Consider the following 18,445-nt stretch of genomic DNA (forward strand, 5'->3'; position numbering starts at 1 on the left):
TTACAGATGTAGGACACATGAGAACTTAACAAGCCATCTCTCTGAAACAAGGCTATCGAGCAACTACCCCAATCACCCCACACTGACAGCAGTGCAAACATCCCTGTGAGGGAAAACTTCCACCTCCTCTGTACCATGACTGCTGAATCATTATCTGCTTCCCAGATTGCCCAACAATTTTCCAGAGGTTATTAAATTATTGTCAAATTGTACAGAAGAGAAGTTGACTTGAACTCAGAAAGGGAAGATCTTACCTGAGAGTTAATGATCCGCATGGTTGTTTTATTTCCAACATCTTTTTCATAGCCACGTGTTGGAGCAGAATTAAATCGTAAAACAGCATCATGAGAATCTAGGAACATAAATGAGGGGTTAACTATTTTTTCTTGGCATACAGAACAGTAAAATAAAACCAGTTATCTAAACTAATACAAAACTCACACATTTCTCMTAATCTGGATATTCTAAGGATGATAAATGTTCTACTATGCACAAACAAAAATCCTCTTGCATCTGCCATATGTTATTAACACAAAAGCCCACTCGTTAAAATGTTCAAAATAATCTGTTAATTTAGCATGCAATACTTAAATACTTCTCTTAATTGGATAGACCCAGTGTGGGAAGATTATTAGTACATCCAGTAMACACAATTGCTTACTACTTCTATCACAAAATTCACAAAGAATTACTCCATGCAAAAGCATGTAAACTGCAGGGATATCTAATTGCACATTTGAATGAATAACAATGCTTAACTATAAGCTGGTGTTTCACACTCTTTTATAGTATCTGAAAATCTCAGACTACCCCAAATCTATTAATCATACTGTGTACTTATTCTCAAGCACAGTACAAGTTTTAAAGAGCCTCTGTGTGGAAGCCAGCCCACACATCTGCTCAYACAAAGAAACCTGAGGATCCCTTGGTAGCTAAGATCTAACAGAGCTGAACTATCTAAATTTCCCCATGAGTTGTTGACCTTGGAGTCTTGGAGAATAGAAAGCAACTCTAGGTCAAGTATGGGTCAAGGGTAGACACCATAAGCAAGCCTCAGTTGGATAAGAGAAAATCATCCTCCCTGTGCTTCTAAGGGGACCTCAAAGCCTAAAAGGTGAGAAGCAGAGCAAGACATTCAATCCACTGTCCGGAAACCCACAGCCCCTGTTGATAGTCTTCTATTTGGTCTATTTTTACCCCTTCTATCCATGGAAGCAGAGAATATGATTCAGGTAGTTTCTACAGCTGTTTACCTCTAGTCACTTAAAATGTGTTTTCTGTWGCTCAAAAACTGCAGGAGGCAAAATTCTCCAAAGATAACCAACAATGCCTCAATGGAGTCTTGGCCTGATCCTATCAAACTGGGATCTTTTATCTTTTCCCACCTTTACTGTGCAATTCTTGTCCTCCATACAAGGAAACAYGGTGGCATGCAGCCAGCAGTCTGATCTCAGCCACATCTTTGCACTAACACGTCGTGTCTGAAAACAGGGACTTTTGCCACAAGCTCACCAAGCCCAACTCCTCAGAACCCAAGCAGGAGTGAAGTTTTTTTTTTGTGTCCCCATGCAGGGGCAACCCTAGCCTTCACATCTAGATTTTATCTGCCTTAACACAAGCATCTTGATTGCAMAGGAGCTAGAGGGAATGAATAGAAGCTGCAGGTACTCCACATATGTGGAGAAGGAAAAGAAAAACAGAAGTTTCTTATAATGAATTTAAGAACATACATTTGGACCTGTGGTTGACAATTTTTAGACAATCTGTTGACTGAGAACTGGAAACTGGATTATGAAATGGGAATTGTACAGTTTACTACTTAATTGAGAGACAGTGTGATGCATTTCCAACATCACTCATGCTGGTTCTTCAGATGAAAAACTTCTCCTTTGCCAAAAAAGTATGACCAGGWCACAGCTTAAAACTGACAATAGCTGATTTTAGGTAAACTGATTTTAATATTAGTACATATTTATAGATAAGCATTTTAAAGATCTAAAAAGTTAGGGGCTTGATCACAGGTTCCTGTTACCTCATGTGATGCCAAAATAATTGGTTATTTCAATTAATAGCATGATCATGATGGGAGTGTTTTCTATACTTGTATACTATGTCCATGCCTATTTTCATTTTAAAACAGTCAGAGGAGTGGGGGAGAGGAGTGCAAAAGGCAGAGCACAAATTAACATCTGTGCTTGTGTTTCTAATAGAAACACAGAAGAGGGAGCTAAAGGCTTATGAAGGGAAAAGGTCCTTTGCTGCTTCTTTCATAGGCGTTTTCTTTTCTCTTGGGGGAATAAACCATAGAATTAYTGAATGGTTTGGGATGGGAGGCACCTTAAAGATCATCTAGTTCCAACCTTCCATTGGAGCAGGTTGCTCAGAGTCCCATCCTAGAACATATCCWGRGKTGGGGCATCCRCAATKTCTCTGGACAATCTGTTCCAGTGCCTCACCACCCTCACAGAAAAGAATTTYTTCCTAACATCTAAGTCTCCTCTATTTTAGCTTAAAATCACTCTCCCTTGTCTGCCACTGCTATAAGCAGCCACTTGGCCCCCCACAGTCTGGGCCAATTCCTCTCCTCCATCACAGSTATCTGCCCATGGCCTGAGAGACACTTAGAGAAAACCTTCTGTGATTCCTGGGGCTCCAACACTGCCCTGCACAACAGGTATGAGATCAGAAAGTTCTGATCAGGAAGTTGATGTAGGCCTTATCAAACCCTATCTTTGTCCCTTTAGGCGGCATCAGGTGACAATTTCCCATTTAAATCCAAAGCTCTTCAGCAGAAAACGGTGTAAGCTTCTGTGCCCAGAAGCTTCCTAAGAAAATGGGGACATACAGGAGGAAGCAGCCCCTGGGTACCATGTCAAGCACCCAAATCCATACCTGGGCTGCACCCGAGTGTGCAAACATGACTTGATGCGTGTTACCATACACAATTACATAAATATGTCACAATATGCTGTGGATTCTACGACAGCACTAATCCACACCGGTGTAAACTGAGTGTACTGGAGAACACTGACAGAAGATTCTGTTACAGTCACAGATGACACACTGGAGAGGAACTGCTATGCTTTTTTACCCCAAGGATTTCTGTATTCTTCCTGTGAAATTGGGGGTTACCCTGGTGTGATTTTTGGCTGCAGGCTGGCTGGGCACCTCTGCTGTGCTAGAAGCCTGTTACAGTAGTTTGATAACCCTAGCAGCTCCAGCATATCCCAGAGATTTAAAGGAAACCTATCCATGTCAAAAAGAGATGATACAGTCTGACGAAGCAAGTATTGGGATGTGAAGTCCTGGAAGATGGRGAGGATTAATGAATTAACATCAGGAGGTTTTTATAGAGAGGTGAAAGAGACAACTCTTCTTTTTCCAGACGTAAGTTTGAGACATACATTTCATCCTTCTTTCAACACTCTCAGCATACTGCACATGTACTACTAAAATGAAGAACTACTGAGACATTAACACAAGTAGTAGCACTCATCCTTGAAAAGACAAAATAAAACTGACCTGGATTAGTTTTATTGCCCCACCATCCTCTTTTGAACAGCTATCACAAAACTCTCACCTTCTGCTGGGGAGTTCTAAGTGACACTGACATCCCAGCACACCTGTAACCTCACTGACTCAGTGCAGCAATGGGAAAACAATGGGTGAAGATACTTGAACTCATTTAAATTCATCTCAGAAAAGAGGCCAGGGGACTTGATTTCAGTGCATGAAGTTACTCAAGGGTCTGAATTTTTTATGTCTGTGAACTCTAAATATGCAAGAGATTAAGAGGATACTCGGCTGCTTCTTGACATGGAGGCAAATGTCTGGGACAGCCATGCAATAGCATTTTCTCATGAGCCACTGCAAAAGAAAGACTAGTACAACACAACTTTGCAGAATAAAACCTGAACGTGGCTTTAATCTGCTGAAGAAATATGTTGAAGACAAATGGTGAATATGGCAGATCTGATGAGACCAGTGCCTCCCTCGTACTACAAGCTGTAATATGATAAGAAGGCATCATTTTTTTTTTTTTTTAAATTAGATTATGACTTCAGATCTGATTTTCCTTTCAGTTATATTGTTCTGAAAGGGAACAGCTTTACTGAAGTTCATTAGCTTCCATTCATGCAACTCTGTTGAGAAAGAACCACCGGACTTTACAGATGTGGGCTTGAGAAGGWTGAACCTTTTGAAAGACAGACATGAACACACACATATATATATTTATACACACATGAACAGATGCATTTCACCCACCGATTTCGTCCCCTAGAGAGGAGTTCAGTATTGCACCAGCAGACATAACTACAGCACAGCTCCCAAAGCCATGTGTATACAATTTGCCCAGTGGAATCTGGGGAACGTGCTTTTCCCATCCAAGAGTGGAGAAGGGAGCCTCCTTGCCATCTATTGTTTTCACATTCACTCTTTCTTTCAGCTCACAGAATAGCTGGTCTCCTGTCAACTTGGAGTTTCGCTTCCCCTTGAACCGCACCCCATGTTTATTGGTACTCAAATAATCTTTCATCGCCTTCTGCAGTCGAGGGTTTAGCATCTTGGAAGAAACATCCCCTTTCCAAAGCTTGTAAAGAAAGGATTTCGACATTGTGGAATACAGCCCATCCCAGTCATCAGATCCATCAAGCATCTGGCTTCTTCTATGCTTTGTGCTCCTTCTCCTCATTCTTCTATGATGGCTCCAGTTGTGCTGTAAAGTATTTACTTTTGGATTATTCACATCAGCTGAAATGAATTTTTCTATCTCTTGAAAGTGGTTGTGTGACTGAGGCTGACCAGCAGCAAATAAATAATCATCATTCACTTGGTAGAAAGCACTTTTTGATTTTCTTCTTGACTGGGATGTAAGAAACTCTTCTTCATTTCTAAAGGCATCTTCCAATACAGTCCATTTCTTAGAATTTCCAGTCCCCGATTTAAAAGTACCCAGGAGATCTTCGTTAAGAAGTACCTCATTCCCATCAATGGTTTCAGAGAATGATGGGTCATGAATGGCTCCCATGATTACTCTCTGCTTGCCCTGAAGCGGCAAAAGTCTCTTCGTTTCAATGTAAGAAAAGGAACTTGGAACTGGTTCAGCAGTGTTGCTATCTGTGAAATAGATGAATATCACCAGGAAAAGCAGACCCCATGCAAAGATACCAAAGAGCATGAGTTGTTTCCATTGYTTCAAGTTAGGTTTCATGGCAATGCCTTTACCAGCTCCTCTGCGCCTTGAAGTACTGGTGAACGAAAATGAAACCTGTAAACAAACATCAAATACTATTAAAAATTGTCCTAAAAATAGATGCAATTCAGAAGTATCTCAACACATATTGATAGACTGTGCAGAATTAATCTCCAAGCAGTAGCACAGGGAATTCAGTAGCAGAAACAGAACTCCAGAGCCTRCAGACACTGCAGGAGTGACACGCTTTTGCTGTAACCACACCGTGACAGCTGCGAGCTGCAAAAGAAGCTGGTGGCCAGTTTCTACAGTAACACTGGATGCTGCCTTCAGGGAGATCATGTGCCTGCCTGCTGCTGCTATACCGAGCATAGCATTAGGAGAGCAAAAGCAAAACCCATGTGCGGCTGCATGCTCAGTGGGAGCAATACTAGCTGTCTTCCCTTTACCACTGCAAATCCTTACACAGGGGAACTGTGAGCAAGCCTATCTCCAAAGGGACCAGGCAGGGAGCACAAACTCTAAACTGCAGCCCTCCTCTGCCCATGTGCACATCATCAGGGGATGCAGGGGAGAGCATCACACGAGTGGGTCAGAGAGGAACCTCTTTCTCAGCTGGTATCAACAGGCAYAGCACCAGCGGCTACATCATTTGTTGCCCAGTACCAGACCCAAGTGAGAATGACTTCTGTACCTCTGCTAGGGATGCTGCATGCACACTGAGGAGGCACAAAGGAGTTGTGAACGTCAAGGCGTCAGGGGTTTTGTATTTTCCAAAAAGGAGAATGGGTGGCACAACTATCTGAGCACATTCTTTTAGGGTAAGATAGAGATTTACATAAAGGGAGTGGGTAGAGAATGTGAGACCTAGACCTGGAAATATGTGCCCKACTAATACCTGGGGGTTTTGGACAGCTTGTGCATTAGTGGAGGGACGCGTGGTCCAAATGAAACAAAGTCTGACTGAGGGGGCTGTGTTCCAAGGAAAATACATAACACATTGCTAGACCATCGAGCACACTATGCCCTCACACGAACTCACTTGCTTAATCAAGTGGTGTGAATATCAGTTACAAGCTGAGTGCAGCAAATCCAGCCCTCCCCATCACAAGCCGTACCATTTACCTCCCCACACCACAGTCATCATCAGCCTCAGTTGATACACTGCAGTGTAACTCAGTGTACTAATTAGTGACAGATCACTTACCTGACCTGAATTAAAAATAAGCCAAGCCCCTTCTTCTGGACTTTTCTTTCTAAGCCACTTGTTTCAATGACCACTTAATGGCGGGACTTAAGAGCCACTTGTAGCAGGCAGCCCTGATCAGCAAAAAGGAATGGGAGCAGGGGCAGGCTGGGATTTTATTGCCAGTCTGTGCCTCAGGAGCCACCTCCTCACCACATCACATCACATCACATCACATCACATCACATCACATCCCATCACATCACATCCCATCACATCCCATCCGAGCAGCACACACAGCGTACGTGCCTATGATAACACACTGCCTGCTCACACTGGCCATCAGGAGGGACCCAAACCACAGTCCCACACACTATCACCTTTCTGCAAGCTGCTGAAGCACATCAAAGCTGAGTGCAAGGATTGAACCGAAGCTGTAACTAAGGCTGTGTTTTCACATCAAAAAGAACCCAGCAGTAACACCACTCTAAGATGTTCTCTGTCCCTCATTCCTGCACTGTGCCTCTGCTGCTGCCAACACCCCCGTGTATGGAACTCATACAGCAGCGGAAATACAGGTTAGACACTTTTTTTTAGTTTGGTTGGGGTTTTTTTAAACTGGGTCAGCCCCTTTATCTGCTTCAGTGCGGTCACACGTGCAGTTGTTTCAGCACAAATGGGGAAATCGCCAACCACAAGGCAGAGGCGAGAACAAACCGCAGGTGGTATTAGCAGAGATACTTCAGTCTGGCATTTCTGCTGACCTCCTGAGAATGTGAGACCGCACTATTACGTTTCCAAACACAGTCTATTTGAATGATCTAGAAGAAGCCTAGAACATCAGACAAAGACAGCTGACTTTGGGACTCAAGGCAGTATCCAAACAGAGAGAGGATTCATATAGTTACACTTGGCTGACCAAACTTCTAATACACTGAAAAAAAAAAACATGACTGTGATAACCCAGTGCTCCACATACATTTGGCTTGGCTCACACAAACCACATGGAAGAAAGCTATTACTCCAACTGACCCATTTCCTACCTGCACTCTGCTACTGCAAGATTGCTCTCTGCAGTACCTCGACACTCCCACTCCTTCCAATTTTAAATCACTGCAGGTGATGTCCTGTGGGAGTTGCCTTACAGTATATGGCTGTTGTGCAAGTTAGGTCTACCCTGAAGTTATTGCAACCTGCACACTCATCAGTGTTCAGATGGTTCACATTTTTAAATCAGCATTCTTCACCCATCTGAACTGCTTTCATCTCTTTTTATCATTTTCCCTGATGTGTTTCCCCAGCACTTTTCAACACGTGGCTGCCAAACCACTGTGTAAGTTAGTCTTTGCTCAGTCAGATGTTTCTCCTGCTGAATATACATTTCTTACAGGATCTGCAATGGAAGCAACTTGCATGATCTTTTTAACAGATAAGCTTGCAGGAAGTCAAAGTTATAAAGGAAGAGGTCACTAATATTTTCCACTGAGTCACGTAGCAAGTCCAGACACGATTTAAAGATAATCTGTAATAAAATCTTACCACATTCTCATTTCCCTCTCCTGCCCCAAGTTTTGTTGTATCTTAAAGYGAGAAGTTGGTAAGAAATAGAAAGGTTTAGCCTTAATTCAGATGTGAGACTACAAAAATTTCCAATTGTCTGTGACTGCGTGTGTTTGGCACAGCCTGACTGCCTCAGTATAAAAATTAGTCAAGACTCCTCAGTATTCAGGTTACAATMTGAAAAAGGACTGAGAATCATCATTAATTATTTTTTAATTGAAGCAAACTAATATCTGACACTCCCCCCAAGCCYCCCACAACACTTTATGTCATGAAAGCACACTCATCTTGCTCAGCATGCACACATAAGCATGCTTATGATTATCTCCTTTGTGCAGCAAAAAAACACCCACATAAAACAAAAAAACAGCACGCAACGGTATATTTGTCAACACTGCAAGCAAAAGGAGAGGCACCAGGGAGAATAAATCCAAAAACTTTACACATTAACTACTGCAGAAGCTTATCTGCAATTCCTCGTTTTGAGTGGGGCCTCAGAAAGGATACYCAAATCTCTTGAAGACTGGAGCTATGCAGGCAAATCTCTGCACTGCTTTAATGTTTTTTGCTCACAAGAAATGCCTTGTCCTCCAGCAGTACAGCTGAGCTGGAAGCAAATTCAAGGTCATTACTGTATTAGTTGCAAGAGAAGCTATACAACCTCACAGGATCTTGTGTGTGTAGAAAGCTGCACTAAGTTCAGAGAAATATCGGTTTATCTTATCTCCCTTTACACTAAACATCCAGTCCTCTCCCCCTCAGCCCTTGCAGTTCTTACATCTCRCAGTCCCTGGCTTTGAAAATGTTTGAGGAGAGGGCAGCCCTTTTGCATGCTCCCCACCACCCTCCTGCTGGCACCAGACCCCTCTGCTGCTCACGGGGGGATCTTCCTCAGCACCATCTGGGGGTGCACTTGGATTCGTGCCCTGGCCTGCCTTCAGCAGCACATCCCAATCACARAGAGAAAAACATTTGTGAAGGAAACCAGAAATGACAATTGCAATGAATTACACTGGCTAAATAAACAAAAACAGGTGGTTTCAAGGGTGTAATTAATTACTGAAGTCCACTGGATGCTTCAGGAATAAGCTTCCATCTCTTTTATCTATGCCCAACATACTTCTTTCAAACTGTTAAAGCAATTCTAAACAAGTTTTTGAATTATCATCAGGGTTTCTCATTGTCTCCAACTTCACCCCCCTGCCTTAATAATCCTCCCTACCCACAGACTGCAGGAGTCAAAGCTGCTGCTGAGGAGGATGAGGGGAATAAGTCTACCCCTGAGGAAAACACCCGAGACTTAACCCAACCCAGCTTCCTCTTCAGCAGAAGTGATAAGCCTGTTTGCCCCTGAGGCTGAAGACCTCATTTTCCTACATATCTCCTTTCTGATGGGCTCTTTCAATCATTAACTGATTTAAGTTCCAACTAACATATGGAGAACGGCTTTTTTTCCTTTCCCAGTCTGATCCTTCACACAAAAGCCCTGGAAAACATGAGGCAAGGCACAAACAAGTGAAGTGGGCAGAAAGGGAAGACTTACTTATTTGCTTAATAAAGGTATTAGCAGCAGCTATAAAAAAGAAAGGCAAACCCTAATGGTATCTTTGAGGCTTCCCTGAAAATAAAGGCAATTTCACAGTGGAAATTAAAGGCTGATTTTTCAGAGGTGGCACCCACTTGTGGGAAATTTCATTTTGCCACGTTAAGATGCAAGAAACCAGAGTTTTCCCTCTATAAAGCCCATTGTTTTGCAACAAGGAGCACTTTTCATTTTTCTAAAGTGGGCCTCCTGACTACTTCTTAAATGAGAAGAGATGGATAAGGGAGATTTTTTTAATTCCATTGAAGCATTCCTTCCTTTCAACACTGTCTATTGTTAAAATTAATTTGTACAGACCCTGGCAGCTCAGAGGTCAGGATGGTTCAAGTTGATGTGCTAAGATGTGCACTATTATGTTAAATAGGGTTTTTCTTGGCTGCAGCTTTGCAGGGAAGGTCACCACAGGGTTATTTGGGGTAGCAAACGTTAGCTGTGGGCAACCATTCCCAAAGGGCTGAGAATCACACCAAGGTTTATTTGATGCAAAGCTTAGGTGGYCTGAACAGATAGCAAATGCTCCATTCGTTTTCTTCATCTCTTAGTCAGCTAATTCCAGAGTATTAAGAAACCTCTGGCATAGGGCAGGACAGCTTGAGGCTGCATTTCCAGGGAGCGAATACACTCAGCCTCTCATGTGGGAAGTGCCAAATTGGTTTCAGTGTTATCACATCATTTCTGTGGTGGAAGCCATACAGTAAGCAGCAACAGACAGGCAAGCCCGTGGGGAGTGGTGACTGCCAAAATATGTATATTGGTCCATGGATGGTCTGGGCATTTGTCTCATTGGCTGTGATTAGGCCTCCTAATTAATGAATCTCTTCTGGACAACTTCCTTGTTAGTCCCCATAAATCTGGCTCTTTCCTTTAACATTATTCAGAGCAGTCAAGCTGCATTCAGTATTTTTTTTGTGGCAGCCTAAGACACTGTCTTCTGAAATAAAGAAAAAAACATCCAAAGAAATCTGAAGTAGGATTTTTTTTTCCAATATTGCCTTTTAAACCTATGTTTAATTATCTACTTAGAGAAAATTCCTTGGGAGTTTTCAACAACAATATTGCTGACCTGAAACACTATTAAACGTGAGCCAGGTGTCCCAAGACAGAGCATTTGGAAAGCACAGCCTCARATTCTTGAGGATGCAGGCAGGCAGTGTGCCTGTTCTTAGGTCCTCTGATAAAACCTAGGATTTCAAGTCAAAGGGGGTGGGAGTGAAGCTACTATTTTTTTTTAATTTATTTTTACTAATGACCCATTTCCAGGAGCTTAGGCTGTAAGAAAATTACCAAATATAGTGAAACTTGCAGTAAAACTCACTCAAGCTGGCAACCCGGCAGCTGGAGAAATGCTCAGTGGGGTTTCTGCCAAGGAGCGTGTCCTAGATTATTCTGTAGGAGCATGGGGGCTGAGATCTATCAGTCTCTGGGGCTCAGTAGAAGGTCAGAGTTATCTTCCACACCTCTGATATCYGGTCTCCATGCTCCATCATCAAATTCAAGCTTCCTGGCAGTGAAGCCAGCTCTCACCTTCCCACAGCCCACAGACCACATACAGGTTGTCCAAGTGTGGGCTGACAGGAGSGAATAAAAATAGCCACAGCAGCCCTTAGCCTTCGCATGCAGACCTTCCCACCGCCAGTGGGAGTGTTAAACACGGCCACAGTGGTCAGGGAGAGCCTGCTTTTCCACCTGGCAGCTCAGCCTCCACCTACCCAAGCTGCAGCAGCTTTTCTCMGGAGCCAGGAGAGCAGCTCTCACTCTGACATGCCCTGAGATTCACCACTCAGGCCACGATTTCCTCACAAATTTCAGGTCAGGGGAGACAACTGAACTTCTTTGGCTTTTTCAGACTGGTTATGAGCTGACCACAGTCTTGTTATTCGAACTGAGGGCTTCGAAAGAAATGCACTACATACCACTTCACGTGAAATTCAGTGCAACTCCAGTGTAAATCACAAACTACAAAGGTGCAGAAGTGCCACACAGTTGTGTGAAGACAAGCAATTTTCACAACATAACTCAAATCACCCCCCAGCCTCTCCAGGAGCCCCTCACACAGCCATGTACTACCTGCACTTCCTTATCTACTTCTGATCCCTTTTTTGCCGTTTGCTCTTGCCACACCTTTGCTGTGTCCTACTCCTCTTCACAGCAAGATGCAAAGGTTCAAGGCTGTTTCAAATTGCTGCAAATGACAGCAGAGCTTGGTTCCACCATGGGACATGGGTGCAGAAAATGCCACGTTGGTCATAGCCCCTAGTATTCCCTCACACAGAGTAAAGAAGTTGATGAAACATCTTTACTGCCCTTGCAGATCTACCAGCTCAGTGTTCTGGCTGGGTTTTGGTCATATTATAGCTGCCACAACCCTGTTTCTTGATTCAAACAGCAGGGAAAAAAAATCCACTCGTATCTACATCAGTATAAAACCACTGCAAATATCCAAAGAGAACAGTTCAAGTCACTTTTCCAAAGGGAAATTCAGCATGCCACTGCATAGTCTTGGAGGGATGCAGGTTTGCACAAACACCACCCCAGCTGGCTCCACTCTCACACCTCTGCAGACCAAACCACAGAGCTGCAAGTGGATTTTCTGTGCTACTTTTGTGCAGCTCTCCTCCCTCACACAAACTGCAGAGGAACTGCAGCTGCTCCCAGGGGATCTGATCCCCATTAAGGTCCTAGGAAGCCAAATGCCGTGCAGACTGAAGCATCAAGCTGGCTGGAGAAAAAAGCCAGGTGCAGAAAAAAGGTGACCAGACTGATGGCCATCACTTATGGCGCATCCTCCACTCATACATAACCACCTTATTAAGGTATTTAGTTTTATTGCTGCAGTGAGGTCAATGAGGAGGAAGTGACTCGTACACCAACACAGGGAGGAAGAAGCAAGGGCTGGGGGAGGCTGGGGCACTGGGCCAGGAGAGAAGGAAGCCTGGCTGCATGGAGGGCAGGAAGGYAGAGACTGAAAATAAACTACACCCATGGTGCCAGTGGAGGAGCAAAACAACACCTGCCAGAGGCAGCGACACCTCAGCACCACRGAGATGAGAACTGGAAGCAAAAACTTCCTTCCACCAGAATGATCACATTGCTTCCCTTTGGGGAAGCACCGTGAGAGCCTTGCTGCTGCTGAGGGAAGGTTCTGGATGTGAGCATCCTACCCTGCTCCCCCCAAGATGGGAAAGAAGGCTGGGTGAGCATCAGGACCCACGCTGCGTCTTTCCCCCTCATTCTGGACAGCCAGTCCCAGGTCAATGYGCTGCTTCCTGGGAAAGGGGATCCTGGAGCAGTGACCCTGCTCCTTGCAGGTGGAGCACAGCCCGAGCACCAGGGCACTTTCAGACTGAGCTTTGCAGTGGATCAGCACCTTAAAGAGTTTCCCCCGTGAATGTTACTTTACACTCCATGTGCAGGGATGCTCCAAAATAAAGGCACAGATGGTGCCTGAGGACACTCAACACAAGCAGGAGTTTATGCCCATCTTCAGCAAAGCCTGGCTTTCTGTGGGACTTACTATGACCCACCCATAAAATAAGGTTTTAATCCCCTTCCCCCCTGCAAAAGCAGAGTTCGGGAGCAGCCTGTGCTTACGTTCTGTTTTCATGTGTAACTGAATATGATGGCAGGAAACTCTTAATGCCCCAAAACAAGACAGAGAGGCRCAGAGAAATGGATAATACTACTCAGTGTCTAATAAAACAGAAGAAAAAAATATCCAGCCAACACACATAACTGTATTTGGTTCCCCTCCCTCTTTTTAAGGGACAGCTTTTGATACTGTACTTGCAAAAACACATAATTCAAAAAAGGAAGGAAGTGCTTTGAGGGTTTTTATTTAAAGCTTGACAGGATAAACGAATCACAGTCTCATTAAATCACACAAATCTCAGGCTGCACACAAGACTAAACCACGAGAAATAGGACATTACAAATCCTCATGCAGTTCTACACTTCCAGCACAACAGCTCATTTTATTTCTGCTCTTGGCAAGGTTAGAATAAAAGGCTTCTTTTCTTTGCTCCATAAATGTTTTTAGATGCTATATTACTTGAACTTAACACAGCAGTAATTGCACTGAAAAAAGGGCAATCTGAATCGCTTCCTTAAAGAAGGAAACATTTATACTAACACACACATGAACAGAGAGTGCAGTTACAAAAGATCTGTTTCGATACCATCACAAAAAACTTGACCAAATTCACTAACTCTTCCAGGCAGAAGAGATTAGAGAATTTTGATCTTCCACTATAAAGCAACAACGTTTTTGAGAAATACTTATTATCCACATGTCTACATAGCAGAATATTTTACATCTGCCAAGTATGTTCTTACTGTATGTTTCTAACACTGTAGGCACTGTTTTGCTTTCCTTTTAATTACTAACTTCTTTACTAGACTCCAATTTGTCTTCTTACATTTATTCCAGAAAGGAAGCAACTCAGCCCTTGTTTAAAAACTTGAATGCAGAACAACATTAAACAAATTGTTCCTTATTTCTCAGCTCTATCACAGTGCCAACTCCTATTTGTTTATGTTAGCAAAGTAATTGTAGGAGGATATTTACCAAATGTTCATTGTTAATATCTCATTTCTATAATATACTCATATATATATGTACAAACAATATGCCTTCTATGTACTTATTCACCGTAGTCTAAAAGCTTGAATGAAAAGTTTCACCCTGGAAGAAGGCTTGCCAAGCTGAAGGATGAAGTCAGTTTAGCCCTTGTTACATTATAATCTAAAAATGAAATTTCCTGGAGTGAAACAATTCTCCCTCTTTTTTCGTATATTTTAATACTTAACATGACTATGCTGATAATAAGCCAACCTACACTAGCTGGGATATTTTGGTTGGCTTCATAAAGCAAAAAGAAATTATATTAGTATTTTTCCCCCYTTCCTTTCTTTCCCTCTCCATTCTGGCACTGTTTTATGCATGGCCATGCGCAAAATTAGTTTAAACTATGACTAGATCAACAGAAATCTCTTGTGTGGAGAATACAGCTGTTTGTAACCTGACATGAACCACCAGAACCTGAATCCCAGCTGTCTGGGAATTCTGCAGAGAACCAGGATCTCTAACAGCTACCAACATGAAGCTGGTATGAGCAATAGTGGCTGGGGGGTTTTCCCTTTGTCAATCATTGATGCCCACATGCAGCACACAGGTTTTTTCTACCAGCACTTGCCACTGACTCCCTACAAATACAACTGACTTTACAAGGTGGAAGGCAGCAGAAAAAACATTAGGGCTTCTGAAACGCCAGCACGATTAAAACAGTGAGAAACCAAGGTAAGTGAGAAGCAAGACAGAGCTGGCTAGCTCCCAGGATTATTTGTGTTAGTTGCTTTTGTTRTAAAAGTTGGAAGGATGGTATAAGATTGAGACCATCCTCACTGGATGTAGCTGTGGAATTACCATTTGGTAATTTTCACCATCATAAGAGACAAAAAAACCTAAACCCTTGTATTTTGAGATCTAAAGGCYACTACAGATGAATCTGTGAAAGAGCAAATACTTTCCAATATACTGGGCAGAGTTTGTTTTTGTRCCTTTATCTCTAGAGTAGTCTCAATTTAAACCCTGACTTTGAAACCTGAAGCTAACCAGTATAGCTGTAATATATTCCCTTCATTCAATTGTTCAACAGGTAGGATTATAAAAATTTTCATTAAAATATTTCTTAGTATTTCACATGCTGGATATGCTTTTCTCGGTTTTCAGCCAACAGCAAGGCCTTTGAAATATCACTGATTTCATTAAAAAGTTCTCCTTCTAAGACAGCCTTTAAGTAGCCAAGTCCCCTGCCCGTCTTTTGCACACTGATTAGAAGATGTAGAGGCATCTGCTAAAAAGGTGTCAATGAAGCACATTCTCTTGCCCAGCACAGAGCACAGCCATATGCCTGAAAATCTCTCCCCTCCCCTCCCAATTCACTGCCCTAAATCAATCAGAAGGTTTTCTCTGCCAACATGGAAAGACACTGTTCTGAAAAAGAAATCTTTGTTTTAACATACACCCAATCCTGTCAAACACATTTTGGTGATGGGGTTTAGCTTTCCTTCAATCCCATTCAGCCACTGAATAAATGGGGGAAAAAGACTAGTCTAGTCTAAAAACTAATGCTTAGTGTTCATAGCAGTTTCAGGATTCTTGTTTTTACTTCCAGATTTACATCTATACTTCTAGTCAGCACATTAGTAGAGATGTTTTACTAACAGTTAAAACTTCTATAGCAGATACAGACWATGCTACACAGGATGACTGCAAGCAAAGCAAAATTTTCTACTTTCATCAGGCTGGATTGTTGGATTTTTAAAATGTTGGAGAAAAATGCATTGAAGTTCATACTAAAGATGGGTATAAAAATGCAAATAGATATATTAGCAGCAATCGTAAATGATGTCAAGCAGTGACAAGACTCTTGTTCTGGTGTTCAGCTGTGCTCARTCTACTCCAAACTCTTTCAAATTTTTCAGCATCTATGCAAAACATTCTGTTGTGCTTGCTGTGCTCTAGTAAAAGAGTAAAATTCTTGTGAATTCTGTATTTGGACATGAGGCAGTACAGTGAGGTGCTGTTAATTGACCTGGCAGGTAGGAAATTCCCTACCATGGCAGGTAGGAAACCTGCCACTGGTAGTAAACCTATCAGTCACCAAACCCGGTCTGGTGAATTGATTAAACCAAATTTACCACTCAAATATTGCAGGAAGAATCCTATATGGGAACAGCTTATATGTTTTAAATCACTTTAATGTGTTGTGTAAGTTCATGGTACTTCCAGTAACTGTGGTGAATTTTATTATATAAACCCTCCAAATATRAAACCTAACATCACATCTAACAGACCCTGGAGGGTCATGAGAGACACCAGGTTATTCCCAGGGAGTAATGGCACAGCCCTATGTGTTCCCCTTACCCCATCTGTGCATTGATGCAAAGCTAYAGGAGAATTCTGTAGCACCTCACAATCCTGAAGTGACATTTAAGTAGAGGGATATAAAGATTTTAAGATGAATTTGTGAGCAGCTGTTGACCAGTCTACTTACAAACCACATTTATTCAAACATATCTTGTATCTCAAATTCTGCTTTTCCACTAAAAGAGCCCAAATCTGTGAACAGTAACAGCCACATAAGCTGGGGTTTTTTACTTCAACATAAGAAAATGAGCACCACTGAGCTTTTCTTAAACAAGCAGGCAGACAATATGTTATGCCCTACAAGAARCAAAAGCAATATTGTTTAAAGTTACCTGGGGAGGAGTGAGCACCCACAGACCTGAGGTTCAGCTCTGGACCCAGAACCACACTGACAGCATTAGCACACAAACAAGATCTCACTGCAAGTCAGAACCTGCATATTGTCACAATTTCTTTTAAAGATACTGTGCTATTACAGATTTTCCTCTCCTTTAACTGCTTTTTCAGTTTCTAAATCTATTCAGATTGCTCCAAAATTATTAACAGTGAACTAATTTATGATGAAATGGACTTATCATTCTAACTAGAGATAATTTTTTTAAGCTTTAATTGTTCAGATTTGATACAGCTCTTTAAGAATCCCGTCCAATGTGCTTTCACAAATCTCAATGGATAATATTTATCTGACTTATTTACTAATTACTTCTAAATTACAAGTGTCCCTCAGGTCTGAATAATTTTTGATGAAAGAACGAGCAGACTTTTATACCATGAGGGAAGAGAAATTAGAAGAATTTGTGTGGTTCAGATCAGGCTAATGGAAAGTTTGATTTTTTAAAGTGTTTTCTAACTTTATCACCACATGCAGTTAACAATTTGTATCTGTTAAGTCTTCTATGCAATTGCCATGTCTAGATCTCCTAGAGGTTTTATAGTAAAAGGAGCTAATCATTAAAAGCTATGGCARAAGCAGTATTCCAGACTGCAGATACTGTAAATGTCACAGTCTCCATAAAGAAACTGAGCATGGACAAGCACATGAGGAATAATCACATATTTTCAAGACACTTAAACAGAACATGCCCAAGGGCACAYTGCAGAGGAGCCCATGTTTCTATCAGTAGGTAACGTTTTCCAGGAGCTGCAGAATCCACGTTTATGTGAATYCTAATATATCACTTTTCTGCCAGGCATACTGTTGTACAAAACAGGCACATTGGTGTCTTTAGTTTAAAATCAATTTCACTTGGCTTAGGCATCAGAGAATCAGGGAAAAAATAGACTTTTAGTACATGACATTAACTTCCTAAAAGCACTATCTTTCTTGGAAAATGTAATATAATAAATACCTAATGTATTCTATGCACTTTCTSTATTGCTACTATTTCTCCAGCATTTCAGCCAGTGACTGATAACTCCAGATTACAGTTGTGTGTCCTGTGGTGTCACCATGTCACTATAATCACCCCTTGGTTTCCAAAACTTCAGAAGCAGTGCCTCTATTCTGAACTGTCTCCAAGACCTATGAACAAGTCACATTGCTGGAAGTCTTGACCCAATTTGTCTTTCTCTTGAYGACACTTTTATCTAGCATGCCTGTTTCCAAGTCACTTGACATTTTCCCTAAGTACTTTTCATACATGAGACTTGCAACTGTCTTCTTTTGTAATCTCACTTTAGATGGATGGAAAAAAATGTGAGGAATCTTTGGCTTAAAAAGATATTGCATTTCAAAGAGCAAAATCGTAACTTTTTTGTTTAGCAATTCCGAATGAAACATTCAATTTCAGTTTATATCCCTAAACCACAGTGGAACTGATGTGGCATTGAATTTTGCTTTCTGAGAAACTTGGGCAGTAGGGTAATGAGGAACTCTCTTGTTGCTCTGCTGTTACTGACCACAATTCTGCTTTATAACCAACTCCAAACAATTGAGGTGAAAYATCACATACAAAGAGGCTGAATTAAATTCAG

General features: G+C 42.0%; 1 protein-coding gene across 2 annotated transcripts in view; it reads right to left on the reverse strand.

Moving 5' to 3' along the window:
• ST6GAL2 (ST6 beta-galactoside alpha-2,6-sialyltransferase 2) overlaps nucleotides 1-18,445 on the reverse strand; it is a 49,498-nt gene that overhangs the window by 19,769 nt on the left and 11,284 nt on the right. For both annotated transcript variants that reach the window (XM_057369488.1, XM_057369487.1), the window contains 2 exons: nucleotides 4,267-5,269; nucleotides 255-352 (listed from right to left, as the gene is read on the reverse strand). In XM_057369488.1, coding sequence (XP_057225471.1) covers nucleotides 255-352; nucleotides 4,267-5,212 — 1,044 coding nt within the window. In that variant the 5' untranslated portion in view covers nucleotides 5,213-5,269. The remainder of the gene's footprint in view (nucleotides 1-254; nucleotides 353-4,266; nucleotides 5,270-18,445) is intronic.

The sequence above is a fragment of the Malurus melanocephalus genome, unplaced genomic scaffold (assembly GCF_030028575.1).
Source record: "Malurus melanocephalus ecotype Western Australia unplaced genomic scaffold, MMel_1.1 scaffold_111, whole genome shotgun sequence".
Taxonomy (NCBI): domain Eukaryota; kingdom Metazoa; phylum Chordata; class Aves; order Passeriformes; family Maluridae; genus Malurus; species Malurus melanocephalus.